The 27,442-nt window shown below is 47.8% G+C and overlaps 2 protein-coding genes across 2 annotated transcripts; one reads left to right on the top strand and one right to left on the bottom strand.

Moving 5' to 3' along the window:
- The first annotated feature begins 1,780 nt into the window (after window positions 1-1,780).
- Window positions 1,781-13,697, top strand: LOC109390980 (sialic acid-binding Ig-like lectin 13). The gene is made up of 9 exons (XM_019658135.1): window positions 1,781-1,958; window positions 2,139-2,196; window positions 2,258-2,638; window positions 2,840-3,118; window positions 3,309-3,356; window positions 4,273-4,530; window positions 5,186-5,285; window positions 5,623-5,719; window positions 12,160-13,697. Exons 1-9 carry the CDS (start codon window positions 1,908-1,910, stop codon window positions 12,346-12,348), a joined length of 1,461 nt encoding a protein of 486 aa, XP_019513680.1. The 5' UTR covers window positions 1,781-1,907; the 3' UTR covers window positions 12,349-13,697.
- Window positions 13,698-17,108: 3,411 nt separating this feature from the next.
- CEACAM18 (CEA cell adhesion molecule 18) lies at window positions 17,109-26,714 on the bottom strand. Its single transcript, XM_019658243.1, has 7 exons — window positions 26,632-26,714; window positions 24,962-25,312; window positions 23,760-24,032; window positions 21,684-21,969; window positions 20,086-20,235; window positions 17,496-17,558; window positions 17,109-17,200 (listed from the first exon to the last, which is right to left on the bottom strand). Exons 1-6 carry the CDS (start codon window positions 26,681-26,683, stop codon window positions 17,540-17,542), a joined length of 1,131 nt encoding a protein of 376 aa, XP_019513788.1. The 5' UTR covers window positions 26,684-26,714; the 3' UTR covers window positions 17,109-17,200; window positions 17,496-17,539.
- Window positions 26,715-27,442: the final 728 nt, after the last annotated feature.

Genomic DNA, 27,442 nt, shown 5'->3' on the forward strand with positions numbered 1-27,442 from the left:
TTATTTGTGGTTTCCTCTTTCGTGTCTCTCCTTCCCATTCTTCCGTTTTTCTTTGAAAATTGGGGATGATGAGAAACAGATTGGGCGTGGTCCAGCCATGCTGACCACAGAGATGTGGCAACTCCCGCTGTGGGGAAACAGTGAGTTGGCCAGGTCAGGGAGCCCAGGAGGGGGGTGGGGCTACAGGATGAGATGCCCACTGAGCCTGTGTTCATGCCAAAACCCTGCACCTTCCCATCTCAATGATCCCAGCACTGACTCCACTCCAGGCTGTGGGAAGGGGATAGTATGGGATAGGCAGATTGACGAACTTGGATGGAAGAAAACAGACTAATTTTTTTCCGTGTATACAAAGTCTTAAAAAAACACACGTGCAAAGCCATAGTATTAAAAGCAGCATGCTGGGATGATAAAAATATGAAGAAAAGCGAGGAAACAATTAGCTTTAAAGCTAAGCTAAGGACTCCTTTGAGGGGATTTGGGTGTGGTGATAAGGATGGGAGAACAAGGGGGAGGACCTGGGGTGCCCACGATGTTCTATTGGGTTGTCGGAAAAGTCATGACGCATTTTTGCAATGAGAAACATAGAAAAAATTCATCATGACTTTTCCGACAACCCAATATTTCCCGGAGGATGTTCATTTTGTGATGAATCACTGAGTTGTTCCTGTGGAGGGCACTTCTCTGTATGTGTCTTATGTTTGCTCCTGCCCCAAATGTTTCAGGAAACCCAACACAGGTCTAAGGAGGTACTGCTTCTCATGTTTTCCCACCGCTTCCTGCCACCACCACCCCCAGTTAAAAATAACCTGTGAAATCGGGTGCATGCCTCTTCTTTCGTGAAATCCTCACCATCCCCAAAGGTGGACGAACCCAGGCTGGCATTTCTCACTCTGTGTCTCCCACACGGATTGCTGGGACCACAACCTGCACAAGCACAGCCCCAGAGGCCAGAAGACCCTGCCACGCTCTGGAGCAATGAGAAATATGGCCCCATGAGACATCAGTGGTGAAGAAATCCTTCCTGGTACCCAGGCAGCTATGATGAAAAGGTGTTTATCCCTTTCAAAATCAGCGCCTGTCTTTCTGCACTTTCTTCCCTAATAAATCCCACTGTACAGAGAATCCCAGCCTCAGTTTCCCCGGCATCCTGTTTCCCTGAGAACTCCCTTGGATGTCCTCGGTGTGCATTAACACGCGGAATCCTCACCTCTGTTGCCTGAGTGTCTCCTCTGCCCAGTCCTCCTGAGACTCAGCCTCCAATGGAGAAAGAATGACATCCCACCCCACCTGTGCATCACCCATCACAGCTCCTGTCACAGGGAGCTCCACGTTTCAGGACACTTGTGTCCCCACTGGACAGTGACTCTCGGGGCAACATCCAGGGCTGGTGTGTGACCTTGTGAGCAGATAGGGGATGCCCACCGTGTGGACATTGAAGGAGGAAAGATAACTGGCCTCCTCACCCTCCCTGGACCTCCCCAATCTGCCATGTCCCCGAGTCCCACCCCTGGCTGGACCGACCTCCACAGACATCTATAGCCTGTGACCAGAGGGTTTGGCCAGAAGGAACCTGTTTTAACTTTGCAGAAAATGACCCCCAGGGGGAAGGTCATGACAGGGAGGCAGTGGATGAACTTGGGTCCTGCATGGGGTGTGATTTGGGCTTCTCTCACCCTCCCTGGCCTGAGGGTCCACAACAGTGGGTGTAGGTGGTAAATCTCCAAGGGCTTTCCCAGCCTGACAGTGTCTGAGCTCCTCCTGTGACAAGCGTCATTGTCCTGACCTCACCCTCTTCTTCCTGTGGAGCCTTCTCTAAATCCTGCAACGTTTAGTTCTAATCCCTGAAGGACAAACCTTGAGAAACAGACTTTCCCAGAGGGAACGTGGCACTGCCAGCCCCAGACATGTTGCTGGCCCTGCCCTGGGGCCAGAGGGGTTCAGGAAGGATTACAAAGGTGGGTGTCCAGGATCCCTGGACCGTGGGGTGTCCACCTGCTGTGTGCAGGGGGTGGGGGACGAGCTCACCTCTGAGGTTCCTCTTCTGTGAGTGGGGAGGCCCTGTGCTCCGCCCCAGCTTCTGTGGTTTCTCCCCCCTCCCCTTTCCCACACGGCCTTCCTTCTCTTTTCTCCCACAGGACCCCAGACCCTCCGTGTCGGAGATGCTGCTGCTGTTGCTGCCCCTGCTGTGGGCAGGTGAGTGGATGAGGGGGGAGGGGGCAGGGTGGGGGCTCTGCTGACCCTCCTTTCCCCACAGGGACCCAGGCTCAGGATGCAAGATACCGGCTGACAGTGCAGGAGTCTGTGACGGTGCAGGAGGGCCTGTGTGTCTTCGTGCCCTGCAGTGTCACCTATCCCCGGGAAGACTGGAGGGACTCTGACCCAGCTCACGGATACTGGTTCCGGGAAGGGGCCGATGTACACCAAGACGCTCCAGTGGCCACAAACAAGCCAGATCACAAAGTGAAGGAGGAGACCCAGGGCCGATTCCACCTCCTTGGGGACCCTCGGAACTACAACTGCTCCCTGGACATCAGAGACGCCAGGAGGAGCGATGATGGAAAATACGTTTTTCGGGTGGAGAGAAGATCAGCGATATGGACTTACACAGATACCTTCCTCTCCGTGCACGTGACGGGTAAGGAATGGGCTCCAGGAGAGGCCACAGGGGAAGGACATGGACTTTCAGGACAGGGAGGGGAGGGGACCCCCTCCTGGGAGTGTGCTGGGGGTCCAGTGTGTCTAGTGTCAGACAGAGGAGCTGGACCAAAGCCTGAGGCTTCTCTCAGGGCTGCACCTGGGACCCTCCCTCCTGATCCCGTGTGCCCCCTCTCACCAGCTCTGAATCATACACCCCACATCCTCATCCCGGGCACTCTGGAGTCCGGCTTCCCCAGGAATCTGACATGCTCTGTGCCCTGGGCCTGTGAGCGGGGCACGCCCCCCATCTTCTCCTGGACCTCAGCTGCCCTCACCTCCCTGGGCCCCAGGACCCTCCTCTCCTCTGTGATCACCTTCACCCCTCGGCCCCAGGACCACGGCACTAACCTTACCTGTCAGGTGACGTTCCCTGCAGCTGGTGTGACCGTGGAGACAACCATCCAGCTCAACGTCACCTGTGAGTGCTAGCCAGGAAGCCAGGGTCTCTGGTGGGGTCCTGAGGGCAGCGGGATGGGGGTCAGGGACTCGGACACTGGGTGTTGGGACGTGAATCTGGTCTGGGTGGGGGTGAGGAGGATGCCTGCCTCCACCCTTCCCCCACTTATGCAGCTCCATTGACTTGGATCCACCATGTCTTTCTGTCCCAGACTCTGCACAGGACTTGACCGTAACTGTCTTCCAGGGAAATGGCACAGGTAGGAAGGAGCCTGTCATGGGCTGTAGGGAGCAGGGCCTCTTCCAGCTTAAGGCCCTCCCAGGCCCTGCCTCATCCTGGTCTCACCCGGGTGACCAGACCCGTTCTTGTGGGTAAGCCCAGTGCTCACTCCATTCTCAGCCCACATGGCCCCCGTGAGCAGCTGTCCTTATCGGCCCCTCACTTCCAAGGACTCCTCCTACCCCGTCAACTGCACCAGGAGAACAGGGCACCATCCACGTGGCAGAGCTGCATCTCGAGGCCCCATATCATCCATCTCCTTACGACCTTTGCAGCTTGTCTTTGAGTTTTCCCTAATGATGTTTTATTTAAGTAGTTTTGAACAAGTAAATGTACTCACACAGCCAAAAAATTCAAAATGCACAGCAGAGTCTGTCCTTAGATGCCGAGTACCTTTCCAGGAAGTGGCCAGTGTCCACACGCTGCTCTGAGCCTTGGCTTGCTCACCTAGAGGATAAGGGTCCTCTGACATCAGTAGGACAGACATCACTCTTCTCTGTGACTGTGTGGTGCTCCCCTGCCTGGATGGACTCTGGCTGTGTTTGTTTGCACCTTCTGTTAGTGGAAAACCATGGCATTCATCTAATGAATGCAATGGAAACACTGCAATGAATAACCTTGTGTCTTCTTTCACAAATGTGTGTGTGTGTGTTGGGGGGAGGAGATTAGTTCCTAAAAGTAAAGTATAGCTACTTATATGTTCCTCTAATTTTGAGAGAAATGGTCAAATTGTTCTGCATGAAGAGTGGACAAGTTTACATTCCAACCAGCGAGGAGTGAAAGTGTGTGTCAACCTTATGTCTGTGTGTTTGTTTCTCTCAACTGGTCTCATTTTCTATTCTTTCGCTTTCTCTTGATCTCTTTGTCACTCTGACCCTCTGTCTCTTTTTCTTCAGTACCTATAGCGCTGGAGAATGGTTCATCTCTTTCAGTCCTGAAAGACCAGTACCTGCGCCTGGTCTGTGTGGCTGACAGCAACCCCCCCACCAAACTGAGCTGGACCCGGCAGAACCTGACCCTGAACCACTCGCACCCCTCAAACGCTGCGGTCCTGGAGCTGTCTCAAGTACATGTCAGAGATGAAGGGGAATTCACGTGCCGAGCTCAGCACCCTTGGGGCTCCCTGCACGTCTCCCTAAACCTCTCTCTGCAGAGTGAGTGCACCAGTGGATGGGAGAGGGACTGGAGGAGAACAGCACCCACTCCAGCCTCACAGTCCACCGTGCAGCCCCCTGAACTTCAAAGGGGAACTCAGCTCTGCCTGTGCTTGGCTGTGAGGCTTAAAATTTCCCTGGGACTCAGAGCACAGCTGTCCTCTTTCTGCCTGGCCAGATCTGTGGGGTGGAGGCGAGAGCTGGGAGGGAGAAGCACAGGGAAAGGAAGTGGGTCTTGGAAGAGAGGGGCTGGGGCCGGGACAGGAGTGTCTTGGGGGCACAAGGTCCTTGCTTTGCAGGGCTGAGACGAGCGTCAGGCAAGTGAGGCACTCATTTTGGGCACAAAATTGCAGAAGCCAGAGAAAGCTCAGCAATCAAGAGAAATAATATCACAACTCAGTATTTCTTTGAAATAAAAATGAATGCAAAATAAATTCCATGATGACCAAAAAACCCCAACATTTAAAATAAAGGCAGGCTGCAACCCAGCTGTTGTATGCCTTACTTACCTCATCCTAATCTCTCCCCTCTCCCCTGTCCCTGTATTTTGTGTCTGGCAAAGGGGTCAGGAAATGGACATGTGGGACCCTACAGGGTGTGGAAGGAGAGACTGAGCTCTCAGAAGGGAGTCACCAATAATCTAATCTGTCTGCAGGAAAAGCGAGGAGGCCGTTATCAGGAGTGACGCTGGGGGCAGTCTGGGGAGCAGGAGTTACAACCCTGCTCTTTCTTTCCTTGTGTATCATTGTCATCATGTGAGCACTGTCCCTGGGGAGGGAGGGAGAGCCCTCAAGTAGGAAGGCCAGGTGGGCACAGAATCCCTGAACCCAGAGCTGGGGGGACCTGGGTGTGTCCAGAGCCTGAAGCAAGGGCAGAAAGGGGGTCCCTGGCACCTGGGAGGGTCTGTCACAAACCTCTGCTCCCACTGCCCAGGAGGGAGGAGCCTGCATTCTCGACCCTGGGGCCTCTGGGACGGGACCCATCTCCCACCTCCGTCACCCCTCCAGCCCTTCAAGAAAGAACAGGAGGTTCAGTCTGCCCGTGGCACTCTGAGCTGGCCCGACTGAAAGGCTCTCTGATCTCTTCACTCAGGGTGAGATACTGGAGGAAGAAAGCGCCAAGGGCTTCAGCGGGCATGGGCGACACGGGCACAGAGGGCACAAACGCTGTCACGAGGTCAATCTCTCAGGTGAGTGGCCTGGGCATCTCACCATCCAGCATCCCGCTTGTACACCTCCCCCAGGGTGCCCCCCTGGATTGCTCTGCTCAGCATGGACAACGTTGCGCTCATCTCCACCCCCCCACCCCACCAATTCCCCACCTCCTCACAGCACAACAGCCCCCTCCTTCTTTCAGGCCAAGCATGGAAGAGTCATCTTCTCTTTGTCCTTTCTTTCTTCTTCTACAGCTAAAAAGTCACCCTTTCTTATCTATTTCTCCTCCTAAGAACAGCTAGCATTGGTCCCCCTCTCTCCATCTTGACTCCCATAGGATCTCTTCCTGGACCCCCTCATCTCCCTGCCTCTCACCTCTGTTGCCCTACACAGAGCAATTATCTAAAGCCATCATTGTCCAGCTCCTCTGCCTTTGAAAATCTGTTGTCCCCAGAGGCTGGCAAACTTTTGCTATAAAAGGCCAGATAGTAAATAATTTTGGCTTTTGGACAGTGCAGTCTCTGTTGCAGCTCAGATCTGCTGTCGTAGCCTGAAAGCAGCCATATACCGTATGTAAATGAATGAGTATGGCTGTGTTCCAATAAAACTTTATTTACAAAAACAGGCAGTGGGCCGGATTTGACTCACAGGTTGTAATTTGTCCACCCCTGACCTAGAGAATAAAGACCAAACTTCTCAGCCTGCTGCTCTGCATATTCTGACCTCTCAAATGCCCACCTCTCCAGGAGGGCTGGGATTAGGGTGAGGCGAGTGAGGCATTCGCCTCAGAAGCAAAACTAAAGAAGGTGCCAAAAATCTCAGTAAATGAGAGAAATAATGCTTTAATGTGCCATTTTTCTTTAAAATCAAAATTAATGAAAAAAGGCCATGTTGTGCAAAGTATCAACAATCTAAACAACGACGGGATCAGTAGACTGAGGTTAGTTAAAAATTATTTAAGATCATAACTTAGTCAAGAGAAATTGTCAAACATGGCATCCTTCTCAGATGAAAATGAGAGAAGCAGAGAGACTGATTTAGAAAATATTCTTTTCACGCTTGCTTACAATGAAGCCAAGAAAACAAAATTATAATACATTCTGGTTTGGCTATAAATGAAATCTTTAAACTTAAAATAAAGTTTTAACATACCACTTTTCAGGTTTTCCATAGTATTTCAATTATTTTAATGTTGTGGAAAAACTGACCCTTAAAAATACATAAAAACATATATATAGTGGCGCACAATTTTTCTTCTGCCTCAAACTCCAATTAGTTTAGAAGGGCACTCTTACTAATTGTAGGTTAATTAATGTTTGATATTTTGTTCTGAGTGGATTTTTTTTACATTCATTTTAATTTTAAAAACTTGCATTTAAATATCAATCTCAATTGTGAGGTTTTTGGCACCTCTTTTTATTTTGCACTTAGCCTAATCCCAGCCCCACTCTCTAGCCCGAGTTCTGCCATTCCTCCTGCCTCCCACTCTTTGCTCCATCCACACTGGACTTCTCATTGATAACAACCAGAACAAGATGATTTTTGCCTCTGGGTCTTTGCATAGGCTATTCCTCCCTTCTCAAATGCTCTTTCCTCTCATTTTCACTTATTCATTCCTGTTCAGCCTTCATGTTCCGATGTGTCACACTTTTCATTCATTTATTGTATTCAGCATGTGAGTGGAAGTCTTTGAAGGGTTTTAAGCAGCAGATTAGCATACATTTTTTCATCCATTAATTCATCCAGGAATTAATGAATTATTGAGCACGTACCAAGTGACAAGCATTGTAGGTGTCAGGGACCCATGTATGATAAAATGTTTTTTAATCTTGAGTTCAGTGAAGCAGAGGGACATACCCATACCAATCAAACAACCAACCAAACAATGAATTAGTGAATAGAATGTGAAAGATAAACAGATACTTTGGGGAAAATGCAGGATTCAGGGAATATGGAATGTTGGGGAGATGGCTTTTGGAGTTTCTGTTGTTGTTGTTATAAATGTATTGTGTTAAAAACATAACATAAATTTACTACCTTAATTATTTTAAGTGTACAGTTGTTCAACATCTTTCTAGAAGCTTTCCACCTTGCAAAACAGAAACTGTGTACCCATTAAACAACAACTACCCACTTCCCCAATTACCCCAGCCCCAGGCAACCACCATTCTAGTTCTGTTTCTGTGTTTGACTCCTGTATCTTCCTCAAATTAGTGAAATCACTCAGTATTTGTCTTTCTGTGATTGGCTTATTTCATTTAGCCTAATGACCTCAAGTTTCACCCATGTTGTGACATGTGATAGGGTTTCCCTCTTTTTAAAGTCTTAATAATGTCCCATTGGATGTCTATACCACATTTTCTTTATCCACTCATCTGTCGATGGATATCTGGGTTGCTTGCATCTCTTGGCTGTTATAAAAATGCTGCAGTGAACATAAGTGTGCAAATATCTCTTTCAGATCCTGTATCCAATTCTTTTGGATAAATATTTGTAATGGGATTGCTGGATCATATGGTAGTTCTAGTTTTACTTTTATTTTTTGAGGAAACTCCATACTGTCATCCCTAGTGGCTGCACCATTTTACATTTCCATCAACTGTGCACAAGTTTCTAATTTGTCCACATCTTCACCAACACTTATTTTCTGTTTTATGTATTGATTTTTATTTTTTAATACAGAATTTTACTGTATTTTACTTTTTATTTTTCAATTACAGTTGACATTCAATATTATTTTATATTAGTTTCAGGTGTACAGCATCGTGGTTAGACCTTTATATAATTTATGAAGTGATCTCCCTGCTTAGTCTAGTACCTCAAACTGAAACAGACTCATAGACACATAGAAGCTGATGGTTGCCAATAGGAGAGGGGTTTAAGGGTGGGTGAAAAAGGGGAAGGGATTAAGAAGTACAAATTGGTGGATACAAAATAGTCATGGGGATATAAAGTACAGCATAGGGAATATAGTCAATAATATTGTAATAACTCTGTTTTTTTTTAATATTGTGGCTATCCTAATGGATATGAGGTGATATCACACTGTAGTTTTTTTGTTTTTTTTTTTTAAAGATTTTTATTGGGGAGTTGGGGGGATGGGAACAGTGCTGGGGAATTGGCGGAAGGGGAGCAGACAAGTTGCTGTCGTTTTATTCTTCAGTCTAGTTGTTGAGGACGTTGCTTCACTGGCCCAAGTTGGCACCATCATTGCGCTCTTCCCGGGCGAGGCAGATCAGTCGCCGGTTTCTGAACGGCTGCTCACTGTGGCTGCTGGCCGCTCACTCTGGCTGCTGGCTACACACGGTAACCCATGGCAACCCACTGCCACAGGGGCTGCAGCCTACACCATCGCAGGCAACTCACGGCAGCCCAGCTCCAGGTTGAGCTGTTGTTCAGCATCTTAGCTGTGGAGGGCAGTGTCACTGGCTCTCATATGTGGGATCCGAACCGGGGCCCTCTGGCGTCCCAAGCCAGTTCTTAACCATCGCGCCACTCGGCCGGCCCCACACTGTAGTTTTGATTTGCATTTCTCTAATGACTAGTGATGTGGACCATCTTTCCATATGCTTTCTGGCCATTCATATGGAGAAATATCTAATTCAAATTTTTTGCCCATATTTTGATTTTTAAAAAAATTTTTGAGGGACCGGCCAAGTGGCGCGATGGTTAAGAACTCGCTTGGGATGCCAGAGGGCCCCGGTTCGGATCCCACATATGAGGGCCAGTGACACTGCCCTCTGCAGCTAAGATGCTGAACAACAGCTCAACCTGGAGCTGGGCTGCCATGAGTCGCCGGCACCGGAGTAGGCTGCAGCCCCTGTGGCAGTGGGTTGCCATGGGCTACCGTATGTAGCCAGCAGCCAGCGTGAGCAGCCAGCAGCCGCAGTGAGCGGCCGTCCAGAAGCCGGCGACTGATCTGCCTCGCCAGAGAAGAGCGCAATGATGGTGCCAACTTGGGCCAGTGAAGCAACATCCTCCACAACTAGATTGAAGAACAAAAAAAACGACAGCAACTTGTCTGTTCCCCTTCCCCCAATTCCCCAGCACTGTTCCCATCCCCCCAATTCCCCAATAAAAATCTTAAAAAAATTTTTTTTTTGAGCTGTAGGAGCTCTTTATCTATTCTAGATATTAACTTCTTATTATAGATGATTTGCATAGATGATCCATAGGTTGGCTTAAGGTTTTTGTTAACGATGTTTGAGCAAAGCTTGAGAGTCTGCCATTTGATTGGGTGATCAGAGAGCGCTCCAGGCAGAGGGAACAGTGGATGCAAATGCTCAGAAACAGGAGGGTGACCAGTAAATGGAGAAGAAACAAGGAAGCCCATGCGATGAGAGAAAGAGGCAAGGGCCAGCAGCAGGAAGTGAGTGCAGGGAAGTCAGCATGTGTGTAGATCACGTCTGCACATGCCAGTTACTGTGGACATTTGGAGGCTTTTGAGCAGAAGGAGGACATGGTCCAACTTTCATTTTCACAGGCTCTCTCTGGCCGCTAGGTGCAAAATAGACTGTGTGGCAGGGAAAATAGAAAAAAGGTCGGAAACGGATGGTGGTAGCTGGAACCAAGTTGTCATGGGGGTGGGTCCTAACTGGATTCTGGATAAATTCTGAAGTTCAGGCTAACAGAGATTGCTAATGGACTGAGAGTGGGGTATGGGTGAGAAAGGGGACATGGATGACTTCTAGATTTTTGCCCTGAGCAGCCAGAAGAATAAAGGTGTCAACCAGTAAGGCTGAGAAGATTGTAGGAGGAAGAGATATGGGGAGGAAAGGAAGTTCAGTTTAAATATGTAGAGTTTTATGTGTCTTTTGGACAAGGAAACAGGGATTTCAAATATACTGTTGGATCAAAGTCTATATTACCAGAGAGGGGATAGGCTGCAGGTATGGACTTGGGGCTATCAGCCTATAGACGACATAAGCTCATGTAATGGATAAGATCACAAAGTGAAGTTGTAGGAGGAAAGAGTCAGGGGCTGCTCTGATATTTAGGGGTCAGGGAAATGGGGAGCAACCAGCAAGGGGGCTGCCAGTGAGGTCGACAGACCCAGGGAAGTTTGATGTCTTGTAATTAGAGAGGAGTTTTCATTTAGAGAAGGCATGCAACTGAGTCACCTGCTGCTGCAAAGTCCAGAAAGGCAAGGACTGAAAGATGACCATATGGATTCCTCAGAGGTCACTGGTGTTCTTGATAATAGCAGTGTTAGGAAGTGTGTGTGTGTGTGTGTGTGTGTGTGTGTGTGTATTTACCTTTGAACACTCAAGAGAAAATGGGAGGAGCAAAAACTTTAACAATCCTGTTTAAGCGTTCTGTTCTGTTGTGTGGCACCTGTCACTACCCACTGTGTGAGCCTGCATTAGTTTCCTGTTGCTGTTGTAACAAACCACTACAAAGTTAGTGCTTCCAACACCATAAATGTATTATCTTACAGTTGTGGAGGTCACAAGTCCAAAGTAGGTCTCACTGAGCTAAAATCAAGGCTTTGGCAGGTGGGGCTGAGTTCCTTCTGGAGGCTCCAGGGAAAATGCATTTTCTTGCCTTTCCCAGCTTCCAGAGGTCACCTGCATTCCTTGTTTGGTGACCTCTTTCCTCCATCTTTAAAGCCGGAAGCATAGTACCTGTATCTTCACATCTCCCTCTACCTCCTTCCTTTGCTTGTAAGACCCTTGTGATTACATTGGGCCCACAAGATAATCCAGGATCATCTCACTGTCTCTAGATCCTTAACTTAATCACATCTGCAGAGTCCCTTTTGCCATGTCAGGTTAAATATTCAGAGGTTCCAGGGGGTTAGGGTGTGGACATCTTTGGGGGCTGTTATTCTGTGTACCACACAGCATAATTTCTTTCACTGACTTGTCCTCCCACCAAACTGAGCCTCTGCAAGACAGGGGCCGTGTCTGAATCAAGGCCCTGGAATTCTCTCTCACTTACCTGGTCCCTGTCCCACTTATCATAATTCACCATTAGACATTTACATGTTTAACTCATTTTTGCTGCCTTCCTTAATTAAAGAGTGAGCTGCAAGAGGTCAGGGCCTGTGTCCGCCATGCCCTCACGGTATATCCAGCACCCAGCCTAGGGCCTCACACACAGGGGGCCTCACACTTAGGAGGACACCAGGCTTTGGGATCAAAACGGAGCTGGATTAGATCCTGCTTTCACCAGGGACTGTGAGCTGCTTATTTCATTCAACTTCAGTTTCCATAGCGACAAAATGGACACATTCATATTATCTTCCTTATGAGGTTGTTGTGGGGATTTAATGAGATTAGCAAGGACCAAATAAGGTGCTCACCGAGTATTAACTATCTGAGGAAAGCATGAATGAAAGAAATTTTTTAAAAATGTGTGTGGCAAAATGGATAAGGGCAGTCACGGTCTTCCCACCCCCTGCCCCCCGATACTCTCTGCCTTATCCTGTCCCCACTGTTTCACTCTTTCTTTTCTTTCCCTTCCCTCCACTCAGGGTGCCCTGATTGAACCCCAGCCAGGCAGTCTCATAGACCACCCTCCCCCCACTCCTACTGTCTGCTCCTCAGGAGAGAAAGAAGAGATTCACTATGCATCCCTCAGATTTCAAAAGAGGCAGCCTGGAAACCCGCAGGAACAGCAGGTCACTGATAATTTGTACTCAGAGGTCAACATATCCAACTGAGGAGCTGCAGAGACTTGGCCTTGCCTTGATGATGGTGGCCCCCAACAGGGCAAAGAGGAAAACAGGGGTGGGTTCCTGTAAAATGAAAAGCCATCTAGGTGATGAGTTCCAAGTATAGGGAAAGATCACAGGCTTTGGAACCAAAGAGTGGTGAGTTCAAATCCATACTCTACCCATTTACCTCTCTGTGCCTCAGTTTTCTGCCCTGTGAAACAAGTTGAGAAGCCCTGCTTGCAAGTTTGTGGTGAGAATTGTGGGAGTGATATTGTATCTGAGCACCTGGCTCAACGCATATGCTGAGCACATACTGAATCCCTGTGCTTTGAACAGAAAGTTCCTACTGGCAATTTCTCTTGACGCTGGAAGTGACCAGCATCAGATCTCGGTCCTTGCAGCTGAGGTCCCTCCTCCTGGAATGCCCACCTGGCCTTCATCTGCCTCTGTCTTTGAAAGTGGAATTCAAGGGGTAGACTTCTGGGTGGAGATGAGAGTCAAGCAGAAGCTCATGACTTCTTCCCATAAAGACAAACCAAATGAATGAGAAAGGTTCCCAAATGATCACAGGACCATCTGATGAATGAAACATGATCCCCAAATTCACCTGCAGCTACCAGGTGAGGAAAGGAGTATGTCACAGCAGTCGCTTCCTAAAGTAGCCTTGATGGAAAGAAATAAATGGACTGGACCTGGCATTAACATTCCCTAAATCTGTGCTGTAGCTCATTTATAACAGCACCGAAAGTCATCATGTGCCAAGGAACATTTTAAAAAAAAAACATGCAATACTTCTGTACTCAAAACTACAGAAAAACAATAAAAAATATAGAACATTGCTGAGAGAAATTAAAGAAGATCCAAATGAATGAAAAAATACACCATGTCCATGGATTGGAAGACACAATCAGTTTTGTCTGTATTGACTTAAAGTAATTCTATGTGTGTGTGTGTGTGTGTGTGTGTGTGTGTGTGTGTGTGTGTGTGTGTGTATTAATTTGAAAAGCACCAAGTCTATTCAACTGAGAAAGGAAATTTTTTTTTTAACAAATGGTGGTGAACAAGTGGATCAAGTTTTGGAAAAAATGAATCTTATCAATTATATAATTGGTTTATATAACTGGAATCATACAGTATGTACTCTTGTGTGTGGTTTTGTTTTCACTCAGTATTACAGTTTTGGTAATTCATCCATGCTGTTGTGCATATCAGCATTTTGTTCCTTTTTATTGCTGAGTGGGATTCCATGGCATGAGTGTATCACAGATTGTTTACCCAGTTTTCTACTGATGGACATTTGGTTTGTTTCCAGCTTTTGGCGATTACGAAAAAAGCTGCTTGCGAGCATATTTGTACATGACTGTGTCAATGTGTTTTCTTTTCTCTCAAGAGTTGGGGTCAGGGCTGAGAGGAGACAATGAGGTCAGGGTCACATGTTGGGAGCTTGAGGGTCCCTGGGACCTCCCTGTGGGGACCAGAATCCATCAGGCAGCTAGATGGATGGATGGTCTGGCGTGCAGGAGGAAGGTAAGGACTAGAGATGGACAATGGGAAACACCAAGGGGCTCAATAATCCAGATAAAGAGTACCTGTTGCTGTGGGTTGAATTGTGTCCCTCAGAAAGATATAGTCACGTCTTTACCCATTGAGGTACCTGTTTGGAGAGAGGGTCTTTGCAGATGTAATCAAGTTATTATGAGGACAGACTGCATTGAGGGTCTAAATCCAGCGACTGGTGTTTCCCCCCACAAAAGGGAAATGTGGACACAGAGACACAGGCAGGGAAGAAGGCCAGCGGACAATGGAGGCAGAGATTGGAGTTATGACAGCATAAGGCAAGGACTGCTGAGGATTTCTGATAACCACAAGAAGCTGGAAAAGGCAACAAGGATTCTTTCCTACAGCCTTCTGAGGAAGCACGGCCCTGTGAAAACCTTCATTTTGGTCTTTTAGCCTCCGGATCTGTGAGAAAATAAATGTCTGCTGTTTTTTGGGGTTTTTAAAAAGATTTTTATTGGGGAATCGGGAAGGGGAACAGACAAGTTGCTGTTGTTTTGTTCTTCAGTCTAGTTGTGGAGGACGTTGCTTCAGTGGCACCATCATTGCGCTCTTCCCGGGTGAGGCAGATTAGTCGCCGGCTTCTGGACGGCCGCTCACAGCGGCTGCTGGCTGCTCACGCTGGCTGCTGGCTACACACGGTATCTTATGGCAACCAACTGCAGCAGGGGCTGCAGCCCAAGCCATCACCGGTGACCCACTGCAGCCCAGCTCCAGGTCGAGCTGCCGTTCAGCATCTTAGCTGTAGAGGGCAGTGTCACTAGCCCTCACATGTGGGATCCGAACCCAGGCATTCTGGCATCCCAAGCCAGCTCTTAACCAATGCGCCACTCGGCCGGCGCAAATGTCTGCTGTTTCAAGGCACCCAGTTGGTGGTAATTTGTCACAGCAGCCCTAGGATGCTAATACATTTACTCAGCACCTTCATATATCCTATCTCATTCAATCCTCACAGGGGATTGGGAGGGTTGGCGCTATCCCTACATTACAGAGGAGGTTTGGGTGAGCTGGTCAAAGCCACACAGGCCGGCAAGTGGAGGGACGGTTGCCACGCAGCTGTCCAGCCATCTGTCTCCCCTCACTTAACCCTAAACTGACCCTTTTGAGGACACTGCTCATACACCTTGCATCTCCCTGTTTGGCCCCAAAAGATGGCTGGTTAGTCAGTGACGGGTAAGATTCCTCAAGGGAGGAACAACCTAAGACAGGCACGGTCGCATGGGGGCCATTAGGAGAAATCTCGGGGCTGATGTAGGTGGGCATGAGCCCTTACTCGCCCCGCAAAGAGACTGAAGATCTTCTGTCCTTGTAGCTACATTCCTTCCCTCAATCTGCTTGGGAAGTGACCTGATGATCTGTCCTCAGCATAATAATCTTATCTTCCTGGGGTCATATGCGTATAGGGTGTGTGAAGGCAGAGCATCTGTCTTATTGCCACGGGCAGACTCTGGGTAATAGCAGCTTGCAGGCATGGGTAATCTGGCTTCAGCAAGTTCTCAGGAATGAGGCTCACAGACTGTGGAGAGAACAATGCTACTTCCAGGTAGGTGGAATATAAAAGCGGTGTGTTGCCCGATTTGGGGCTCTTAGTCCACGAGGCTGGAGACCCTTGACCCCTTGCTCATTTAACTATTGGCTGCTGTCTCTTTTATTTCTTAACCCTTTGCTGCCCCCTCTCATTCTCTGACTGCCCATGTCATGCGGGACACGATAAGGGACCAGGCTGAATCCAGTTATATGACCCCAGTGCTACAAGGGGGTCTTCATCAGTGAGCCCTGGGGGTTTGCTTTGTTTCCAGGCACTGTCCTAAGTGCTTTGTGAGCATTTAAAACAGTGATGACCATAGCGCTAGGCTGACTGTCCACACTTCCATAGATTCAGCCAGGAAGGAGTCTTTTTCTCTCTGCCCCTCCCTCTCTCCTTCCCTTCCTCCCTCCCTTCCTCCTTCCCCCACACCCTCCCTTCCTCCCTTCATCCCTCCCTCCCTTTCTCCTTTCCTCCCTTCCTTCCTTCCTTCTACTGTAACCGCCATAGTGATGTACAAATTTGCTTATATGCTTTCAGACACACCCATAAAGACAGGTCAGAAAAACGTTTCAGAAATGGCATTATGAAGTCTGAACTAACTTCATACTGTTTTAACTTTATTGGTGTTTTTTCTGATTATAACAGCAATGTATACACTTTGTGAGAAAAAGACACGTTAGAATATACAGTAAAGTGTAATGAAGGAAATTAGGACACAGCACTGTTAATAGTTAACATTTTCCACAATTTTTGTGCAGGTGTGTGTGTGTGTGTGTGTGTGTGTGTGTATATAACTGTGGAAAACACATACTGTACATATTATATCTGTATCAATAATAAATTAATCTATACTTTTTATGATGTCAGACAATTAAGTTCACAAACTCATCCTAGAAAAAGTGCTACATACCTTATTGCTGAATATCACTACAGTCACCTTCGAAGTACTCCCCCTGGGAAGCTATGCACCAATGTCAGTGCCTAGTCCGCCCTTCAAAGCAATTTTGGAACTCTTTTTCTGGTACGGTCATCAGAGCTGTAATCGTATTACCCTTGATGTCCTGAATGTCATCAAAATATCTTCCTTTCAGTATGCCTTTTATCTTCACGTAAAGAAAGAAGTCATTGGGGGCCAGATCAGGTGAGTAGGAGGGTGTTCCAATACAGTTATTTGTTTACTGGCTAAAAGTTCCCTCACAGACAGTGCCATGTGATCTGGTGCAAAGTACTTAGGACAGTGCCTGAACACAAGGCAAACCCCCAGAGCCCACTGATGAAGACCCCCTTGTGGCATTGGGCCACAAGTGGGCAAGAGCCATGAATTGTTGGTGAAAAATTCAGCTTGTCTAACTTTTTCATGCAGCCTTTTCAGTACTTCCAAATAGTAAACTTGGTTAATTGTTTGTTCAGTTGGTGCAAATTCATAATGAATAATCCCTCTGATATAAAAAAAGGTTAGCAACATTGTTGCAACAAACTCATGAAGTTAACTGTCAGACTTCATGTAACTATGGTCCTAACAGATGCTGCTTTGCATTACTTATTTCCAACTTATCAAATTATTTGCATTTTATGCATCAGTAAGCACCTTTCTCCAGTGTGGTTCCTAACAGAAAACAGATTAGGTCAACACGTGCTGTGCCCGCATTTAAGCAATTTTGGTTGTTGGGTATTTCTGCTGCTTCTCTGCCATCAGCAATGCTGAGATGGGCATCAGCGTTCCGATGGTCCATGGTGTCGATTAGGATAGTGAAGAAGTTAAAAGCACACTTGCTGGTGAGGAAGAGGCAATGGAATTAGAGCACAGAGTTCTGCACATGACCTGCTCCAGCCTGCATCCTATTGGTTGGCTCTGGTTGGTGATGGAGCAACCAATGGCCACGCTACCCATGATGTCACGCCCCAGGTCCTACGGGGGTTTCCAGATTTTCTCCAGGAGGCTCCATATTCCACCCTCAGTGTGACTGGGCTGGTTCCCTCTCTTCATTGTCCCCTATGAGTACTAGCCCCCATAGCCTAGCCCGCCCCTATGGATACTCTCAGCCCTCCTCCATCACTCCCCCATTACCTCCTTGCCCATCTGGTCTTGTCTTCCAAGTCCGATGTGGACACTCATATGCCCCGGTTTCTCCTATGGGAAGAAATCAGAGAAGTCACATCTCAGGTGTGTAGGAAACTAAGAGAACCCAGAAGAGTCCTGGTTAGAGGAGGGGTCAGCCTCATTCCAAGGCCTCCCTCGTGAGAGACCTAGGAGTAGGAGGGGATGAATCTGGGGGCTTAACCTCTACACCAAGAGTCCATATTCCCCATACTTTTAAAATATTTTTGAGGTCTTAAGGTCACTGGAGGAATATACCATGGGGCAAGGGCTGGGTGGGGGTTGGGGGTGGAAGGAAAAGAGGCTGGGTGTACTTGGGGAATGAGTTAGCAGTACCTGGCCTAATTACTGATGATGATGATAATTTATTTCATACCTATTGTATGCCAGGCACTATGGTAGATGATTTATACAAATTATCTTGAACCCTTCCAACAGTTACACAAGTTGGTACTTTAACCTCATTTTGTGGACAAATGAATAGGAAGGGGTTCAGAGAAGTGATTTCACTTGCTCAAAGTCACACAGCAAGAAAATGCCAGAGGCCAATATTCTGCCCTTTTCTCTCTGACTCTCTGCAGACTGGAGAACTCAGACCACGGAAAAGGTGGCACCTCTAAGGGGAATGAGACAGTGAAAATGTTTGATTGACTCCTAGCTATGAGGAGAGGGTGATGCCTGGCTAGGGGGCTTCTTCTAGGGTGTGGTAGAAGAGGTGAATCAGATCTCCTGGAGACACTCTTAAACTCCATAGATTTATCACAACCAGCTTGGAAATTGCGCATTGAATGATGATGATGGTGTTAATAATAATATCTAAAATTCTACTGAGTACTTACTACATGCCAAACCTTGTTCCAAGGTCTTTATCAGTAATATCTTATTTTATCCTCATAAGCGATATCCCTGTGTGGTCGGTACCAGTATTACTCCCATTTTATAGATGATAAAGTAAAGCACAAGTGGACTAACTTGCCTACTGTCATATTGATGGCAAATACTGTAAGCTTCTTGATGTGGAGAGCACAACATGATCACAAATAATCTCAACATCAAAATACGAAAATATAAAAAAGGACATATCTTCTAAAATCTTCACCATCACTATTATCAATACCACTATCACCAGCATTACCATCACCATAATCACCACCATCACCGCCATGACCACCACCATCATCTTTGTCATCATTATCACCACTATACTTATAATTTCTGTCATCATCATCATCATCATCATCATCATCATCATCATCATCATCATTGTCACCATCATTATCATCTCTGCTATTCTTAACATCTACTACAGTGGTTCTCAACCAGGGCAATTTTGCCCCCCGTAGGACCTTTGTAATGCCTAGAGTCATTTTGGTTGTCTAAACCAGAGCTTATGGTGGTTGTTGCTACAGATATTAAGTGGGTAGAGGCCAGGATGCTACTAAATGTCTTACAATGCACAGGACAGCCTTACCCCCGCCACTACTGAAATAATTATCTGACTCTAAATATTGATAGAGGTTGAGAAACTGGTCCACTCTGCTGAGAACGTTGCTAATCACTTCATCCTCCAAGATGCGTGTCTTACCCTCCCATCACCCTTCAGGGCAGGTGTGACCCTTCACATCTTCCAAGTGGGTCTAAGAAGATCTGAGAAGAGAAGTGATCTGCTCAAGTTCACCTAGCCAGCTAGGGGCAGAGCTGAAATTTGAATCTAGATTATTTTGTTTAAAGATTTTATTGGGGAATTGGGGAAGGGGAACAGTGTTGGGGAATTGGAGAAGGGGAACAGACAAGTTGTTGTCCTTCAATGTTAGTTGTGAAGGGCTCACTACTTCAGCTCCAAGACTAGTCGCCATCCAGCTACCCATCGGCAGCTTGCGGCCTCTCAGCTCAAGGTGCCGTGTTCAATCTTAGTTGAGAGTGGAGTGGTCGTAGACCACCACTCCATGTGGAAGTTGAACTGGCAACCTTGTTGTTAGGAGCACGTGGTCTCACCAGCTGAACCATCCTGCCACCTGTTGGCAGCTCAGCGGCAGCTCAGCTCAGGCGCAGCTCACTGGCCCATGTGCGAATTGCACCTGTGACCCTGTTGCTCAGAGCTCGCGCTCTTAACCAATCGAGCCACTTGGCTGGCCCTGAATCCAGATTTTCATCATCCCTCCACCCAATCTCTTCCCCCAACATAGTTGCACTCTGCTACCTGTTTCTCCAACTTGACTTGGTAACTAGTGACTACCAGGTACCAGACACATCTCACATCTGTCCTTCTAGGTGGACCTCTATAAATATATTGTAAACACAAAGATCTGGAATGAAGCTAACTCACTGGATGAAGCCCTACTGATATGTTAGAGGCATGGCTGATTCTAACCCCTTTGTCTCCTTCTGGCTGGCTTCTTGTCCTTGACACCTATGTGTCTGCTCCCCAGATGATCCCTGACTATCCAGTTCCTGGCTTATTCTTTCCCGCTCTGGCTCTGCTTCCGCCTCTCAAGGGAGTGCTGGCTCCTCAGTCCCAGTCCCCCACCAGTGTCCCATCCTTGACTAGGGCATCACGCACCTGGTGGAGAAACGGCTGATCATCATGTAGACCAGGATTCCGCAGAGGTAGACACCTCCCAGAACTGTCATCACGATGAGAAACACCACCAGGGGTCCGGAGATGTAGAAATCTCTTCTAACAATAGGAACGGACCCTGGAAAGAGAGGATATGTGGGGGTTAGGGCCACCATTCACTTGTCCCTTCACTCACCTACACATCTGTTCTTCAAAGATTTACCAGTACCTGCTATCTGCAAAGCACTGTTCCAGGTAGTAGGGATTCAACAGTGAACAAAACAAACTTCCTGCCCTCATGGGGCTGTCATTCTAGCTGGGAAGTAGACAGTCAACAATTAAGTAAAGCGATGTCTAATATCATTGCAGATAGCAATAAGTGCTCTGGAGAAGAACAAACCCACATAAGAGGACAGAGAGTGACAGGGCAGCGGGGTGTTAGTTTCACAGGTTCATTAACTCATTGCACAGATATTCGCTGAGCACCAACTATATGCCTGGCACCGTGTTAAGCACTGGGAACAAATGATGATCAAATAGCTCACCCAACCTTTGTTCTCCTGGAGTTCATGATCCAGTGGAGCAGAAAGGTGAGTCAGACAGTAGCACAAATACATTGTGTCTGGTGCATAGTTGGTGCTTAGCAAATAGTGTGGAGTGAGCCAAGTGAATGTCTGTAGCTCACAGCCAGTATCTGTTCATGGCTTTATCTGGGAAGAGCCAGGCTGATGGCTTCTCGTGTACTTTCTTGCTCAACCTCTGATTTCATTCTTGCAGCAGCCTTGTCGTTAGGGGCCCTTATTATCCCGACTCTACAGATGGGGAAACTGAAGCTCAGAAAGGTGAAGCTGCTTGCCCCTGGTTCATGCAGATGGGCAGAGGCAGAGCTGGGATTTGAATTCAGGTCATTGGGTTCCAGTGTCCCTGCTTTTGATGGCCTTGCATGTCTGCTCTCTCCCTGAGCACACCAGTCTCTCTCCTTGATGCAGAAGATTGAATGTGTGGTTGTTGAAAAGGTACTTTTCCCAGGTAGAAATTCAGTCGCAAGCCATGTTTCAGACACTGTATCCACAACAAATGTCTATTTCTTCTGCACCACTTCCCCTCCTGTCTTCCCACTTCCTCGTTTGGGAGGCAGCCCAGTGGGATAGTTGACAGAAGAGGATGGTGCAGCCAGATTGCTAGGGTTTGTATCCTGCCTCCCCTGCTGATTAGAACTGGAACCTTGAATGAAGCATTCAAACTCCCCAAAGCCTCGGTTTTCTCGCCTGTAAAATGGAGGTGATGCTCATAAAAGGAACTTACTCTGGAGGGAACCTGAGAGTCACACAGGTTGGAATGGTGGCTGGCACTTAGTGGTCGGTAAATGTTGGCTGACCTTATCTCCCTGGAATTCACACCAATGCTGCACTGAGGACTCTGGCAGCTTCCTAGAGGAGGCAGTTTTGGGCTCAGACCTCAGGGGACAGGAAGATTTCACCTAGCCATTGTGAGCATGACATGGCAAGGTGGAGATGACATTCCTGATGACGGGCACTGCCTCGGCAAAGGCATGGAGGTGGGAAGATTTGGAGAGCGGGAGCCCCAGAGGGGAGCGGATGCACTTACCGGGCCTCGTCCGGATCTGGGCTTCCCTGTAAATGGTTAGCTGGGCCACGGGATTCTCCACGATGCATCTGTATCTGCCCATCTGCTCCCAGGTCAGACTCGGGAGGGTGATGTTTGCCTCTGAGACGCCCAGGAGGGAGCCGTTGTGGATCCAGTGGTACTTGGGTCTTGGGAAGGAACTGGAGCTACACTTCATCTCCACCTTGGAGCCGAGCTCAGCATACAGGATGCCGTTGAAAGTCATGGGATCACTGCTCAGCCACACGCTGTCAGGTCCATCTGCAGAGACAAGGCAAGAGACCTGGAGCTATGGTTCTGATGCCCCAGGGTCCTGTCTCCCCCAGCCAGGAGGTGTCCCACTCTGCACCCTGAGCGGACCCCTAGGCCCACCCTGGGCAAGGCAGCTGTGCCAACAACAATGATAATAATAATAATGTCTTCCATTTTATGAAGCACCTATTTTGGACCAGCTCCGTGGTAGCCATTTATGTCATAATAAAATAGGTATCAAGTAGAAGCAAATGCATCAGGCCCACTGCATGCCGGGCACTGTCCTAAATACTTTACATGTTCATACACTCGCCTAATTCCCACAGCAGCCCATGTGATCAATTCCATGATTTATATATTTTATAGATGATGAAAATGAGGCTCAGAGGAGCTGACTGGGGATTTAATAGTCTTCTATCCACCTACAAATAGGCTAAGCAAGTCCCCCTGTGGTTTGGGAGGGAGCTCCCGGAATAGTCCGTGGGTCCTTGGTCCTGGTTCAAACCTCTGACGGGTAAGCAGAGTTAGGAGGTCAGGAATTGTCCTCTCTGTGACAGCTTTCCCTGCATGATTGCCACCGCCTGCACGTTAGGAAATTAAAGGGACTACAAGAGTGGTTCCAGATTTACATGAGAAAATGATTCTACACTTGTGAAAAATATATGGAAGAATTTGATAAATGTGCAACAGTCTTGGAACGTTTGAAAGAATCTGAGTTCCATCGTATTGATAAGTTCAATGTCTTCAATTGACAAGACCTGCCTGAGAATTTGACAAGGTCTTATTGGATTGCAAACTTGCCTTGGTGGACAGCCAAAGGGTTATAAAGAAAAGAGAATGTATGAAATGCATAATTTACTTTTATGAATTGAATTATCTGCTTAAGGGAGTATGGTCAGTTCAATTCAAGTAAAAGAAAAAGTAAAGGTGATGTCACTAAATTTAGAAGAACAGAAATAAAAAAATCAATGAGCTGAATTTGAAAACTCAAGGAAAGTAGGGTTTTGAAAACTTAATAAGTTAAACATCAATTTAAGAAATGACTGGCTGCAAGCTGTCCCCTCTTTACACAAATGCAAGAGCTCAACAAATTCACAGTATTTCTAGTCTGAGAGGCAGAGCTTAGAGTCCCCATTTTATTTTGTTTTATTTTATTTAATTTTTAAAAAGATTTTTATTGAGGAATTTGTGAAGGGGAACAGTGTTGGGGAATTGGGGAAGGGCAACAGCCAAGTTGTTGTCCTTTAATCTTAGTAGTGGATGGCGCAGCTAGCTCAGCTCCAAGTCCAGTCACCATCCGGTCGCCCTTCAACAGCTTGTGGCCGCTCAGCTCAAGGCGCCGTGTTCAATCTTAGTTGTAGGTGGGCGTAGCCTACCACCCCATGTGGGAGTCGAACCAGCAACCTTGTTGTTAGGAGCATGTGCTCTCACCAGCTGAGCCATCCTGCCACCTGTTGGGAGCTCAGTGGCAGCTCAGATTGGGCGCAGCTCACTGGCCCATGTAGGAATCGAACTTACGACCCTGTTGTTCAGAGCTTGCGCTCTTAACCAATTGAGCCACACGGCCGGGCCCTGGGTCCTCATTTTAAATTGTGTGGACCATGGTTCTGAGTAATGATGGTGTGGTCTGAAGTTCAAAAGCTATTTATATATTAAACAGTCAGCAGAGCTGCGATTGAAATTCAGATCAAGCTGGCTCAGAATATTACCTCTCTCTGGTTCTACCCGTATTATCTTTACACCCCTGGAAGACCTTAAGCCCACCCCTGGCTTAACACCCATGACCCCAGAACACTCACAAGCCACAGTCAGAAAGATCTGTTCACTTCTTTGAGGAAACTCTAGGATGTTTTCCAGTGCACACTGAAGTATCTTGTTGTAGCGGCTGACCTTGTGAATGATGAGGGTCTTGCCGTCTGGTGAAATTGTCATCAGGTCATTGCTGAACACCGGTATGCCATCCACATACCACGTGATATTAGTGGCGTTGGTGTGGCAGAAGGCGGCCACAGGATCCATGTACTCAACCACAGAGGTGGTGTTGGTTGAGATGCCTGGGTTGCTTTCCTTTTCTGGGTGAAGCAGGAGAAGATTAGAGGTGGGATCTGCCTCTTCAAGCTCTGCTTGTCTCTGAGGGCGTGGTTTTGGGGTATTTTGGGGAGAAACCAAGAGTTGTAAAATGGGTTCTGGGGTCTTGGCAGAGGTATGTGGCCTAATGGTTATTTCTGAACTCCCAGGTCAGGACACCACCCCCACTCAAGGAGCTGTGGGTAGAATTCCGAGCGAGTGGTGGTATTTGGACTCTCCATAATAGTTGCTCCCATTGTCTGAGTCCCATTTACTTTACAAATACTCCCTCTAACCTTACGATGTACCACAATAGTAGACACTACCCCCATTCTACAGATGAGGAAGCTGAGGACCACAGAGGGAAGACAAAGTTCCAAGGCCATGCAATATATACAGGTGGGGCTGTGACTCTTTTCTAACCTGTAGAATATGGCCAATGTGAGGGCTGTCTGTCCCGTAACTACCTGTGTTAAATAAGACTCTGTCTCAGCAGACGAGAGAGGCTTTGGCTGACCTTGAAACAACAAGCAGTCCTGACGTGAAACGCCTGTGTATAGAGCCACTCTTGAGAACACGGCCATGGCCAACATTTATGAGTCTCAGAGCAAAGGACTCAGCTAAGCCACGCCTGAAATTCTGACTCACAAAAACTGGTGATAATAAAAGGGTATTGTTTTTAGCTGCTAAGTTTGTGGCTATTTGTTATGCTGCGCTACTGATAGATCACTGATACACTGACAGTGAAATGGGAACCCTGAAAGTAGTAAGCGAGCCATCTCTGTGGGAGAAGCCGGGCAACCCTCTGCCAAGGCCCCCAGTGTCATTGGGAGGTGGTTGGGAGACTTGGACAATAAGATCTCTAAGTACCTCACTCCCAAAGCCTCCAGGCTCAACTCTTGCATTAGGGAAATGGGGCAGCCTGTCAACTCACCTCGAATCTCGAGCCAGCTGGTTGCTCTGTAGGTCCCATTGCTGACGTCTACCCGCACGGTGTAGTTCCCCGTATCATTTAACATAGACTCCCTGATCCTCAGGTGGCCTTTGCTGGTTACATTCTCCCGGCCGCTGAACATGGGCCCGGACTGCCAGGAATTGGAGGGAGGTTTGTAGCTGACAATCATATTTCCCTCACTGTCGGTTACACCCCGGTGCCAGCTGTATTCCTGAACATCCTCAAGGATGCTCTCGAGGTACAGGTAGCTCCGATATCCCTCTATTCCTATGAATGAGACGATGGAGATTTGGCCAGAGGTCTGGAGGATCCCACAAGCCAGCAGATTGGCTGAGGAAGACACAGAAAGAGAGGTTGGTTGACACCACCCAGGCAATGGTCCACAGACACTAGTGAACACGCCAAGGGTTTCTAGCTCCTGGATGACTCCCCAGCCTGTCCCCTCCTCTCCATCTGCTCAGCACCTGTCCTCGTTCATCTTCCCATTGCCTTTCAGCCTGGACTCTTCCCTGGACACTCAGCCTCCAATCCATCCTCACACAGCACTTATGTGGATCTTTATAAAGCCCTAGTTGTGACCCTGCTCTCCCTCTGCTCAAATACTTTCCGTGGCTCCCAGTGCTCTCACGATAAAGTTTAAACTCTTAGAGTGGCTTATGAGACACTCTTAACAAGAGCTGGGGTTTTTTTCTTTTTTACTCATCTAACCCTCTTTTAGATCATACCTACCCTACCCCATCATCCATGTACTTCCTCATTCATTCATTAATGCATATACTCATGCATTCATTTATCAAAGACACAGCACCTACGCTCTGTGCCCCAGTTACACATACAGCTCTACTGATGCGCCGCACTCTCTCCTGACTTCAAGCTTTTGTACATGCTGTTCCCCATGTCTGGCACACTGATGCCTGCTCCCTCCTAGTTGACGCACTTCTACTCTTTCTTCAGTTCTCAGCTTTGAGTCACCTCCTCCTCAGCCTGGGCTAGCCTCCTGGGCCCCCCTCACTGCAGTCCCCACACCCTGGGTTATTCGGCGCGGCAACAGGCTTGCACCTCAAACTGGATGTGAGTTTCAGGAGGGCGGTCTCGGGCACCACTGCAGCCCCCGCATCCCTGAGCACAGGGCATAACCCACTGGGAGTCCTCAGCATGATTATCTATCTGGGTGTGTAAAGTTCCCCCAAAACTGTCTACACATGTCTTTGATTGAGAGTCTAAATTCAGTGAAGTCGATATGAACAGGGGTGGGGATCTGTTATCACCTAAGACATCAGGCGTCTACTGCTCTATGAGCCCTAAGCCTTGGCTCCATGGAGGAGGCAAAGACACCTAAGATTCCCAGCTCCAGCCTCCAGTATGGACACTGGATGTGTTTCAGGACAGTGCACATAGCTGCCTGTGAAACATGATAGTTGTGCATGTCAGGGGGACACAAAGGGTCCTGGGGAAAGTGAGGAGTTGGGAAGGGGTCCAGTTGGAGAGGAGCGGGAGGGGATCCAGGCAGATGGGGCACCCAAGGGAATGCTCTGTGTGTGTGTCTATTGGTGAAGTTGTCCAGGTGTGAGCTCATGAAAGTCCTAGCAAGGGTCCTGTCCCTCTCACGTCCCCCACCCTCCAGTCCTGCAAGATCACTTCTCTCTTACCCACAAGGACCAGTTTTCTCCAGAGGCTGCATCTGGGTCTGGAAACATCCATGATATGCGGTGGGTCGTCCTGGTGGAGGGATCTCTCCAGATCCTTCGCCCCTTCACCCACCTGTGTCAGCGGACTTCAGCTGCTGTGTCTCCGGCTTTGAGCTGCTGTGTCTTTATCTGCTTCCTGCCTCCAGGGTTGGACTCTGCACCACAGGTGGGAGGGGCTAGGAGGAGGGACTCTGGGGCGTCAACTGTTATCTTTATTACTTTGTGTTTCCTTTAGTCTATTATTATTATTATTATTATTATTAACCTATTTACACTTCTGTCTGGTTACAAAAAGAAAAAAAAGTTCACTTTTAGGAAAACTAAAAAATACCAAACATGGCAACAACTACGAGATGTCAGGCTTTTTATGTATTATTTATTTATTTACTTATTTATTTTTGACAGGAAGTATAGTTTATTGCTGGGTGTAAAGAGGGGCAGTATCAATACTCATAAGTGCAGGGCCCACCATTTATCCAGGGGGACACAATTAGGGATGTATTTGACCCCATAGCCATCCAGGATGAGCCGCTTTTTAGCCACCAAGTCTTCAAACTCTTTCGCATTAAACTTAATAAAGCCCCACTTCTTGGAGATGTGGATTTTTTGGCAGCCAGGGAACTTGAACTTGACCCTGCGTAGAGCCTCAATTACACGCTCCTTGTTCTGCAGCTTGGTGCAGATGGACATGATGCCTTGCCAATGTGGACCTTGGCCGCTGTGCCCTGGGGCTTTCCAAAGGCACCCCCATACCTGTCTGGAGTCTGTCAGC

The sequence above is a fragment of the Hipposideros armiger genome, unplaced genomic scaffold (genome assembly GCF_001890085.2).
Source record: "Hipposideros armiger isolate ML-2016 unplaced genomic scaffold, ASM189008v1 scaffold_283, whole genome shotgun sequence".
NCBI lineage: Eukaryota > Metazoa > Chordata > Mammalia > Chiroptera > Hipposideridae > Hipposideros > Hipposideros armiger.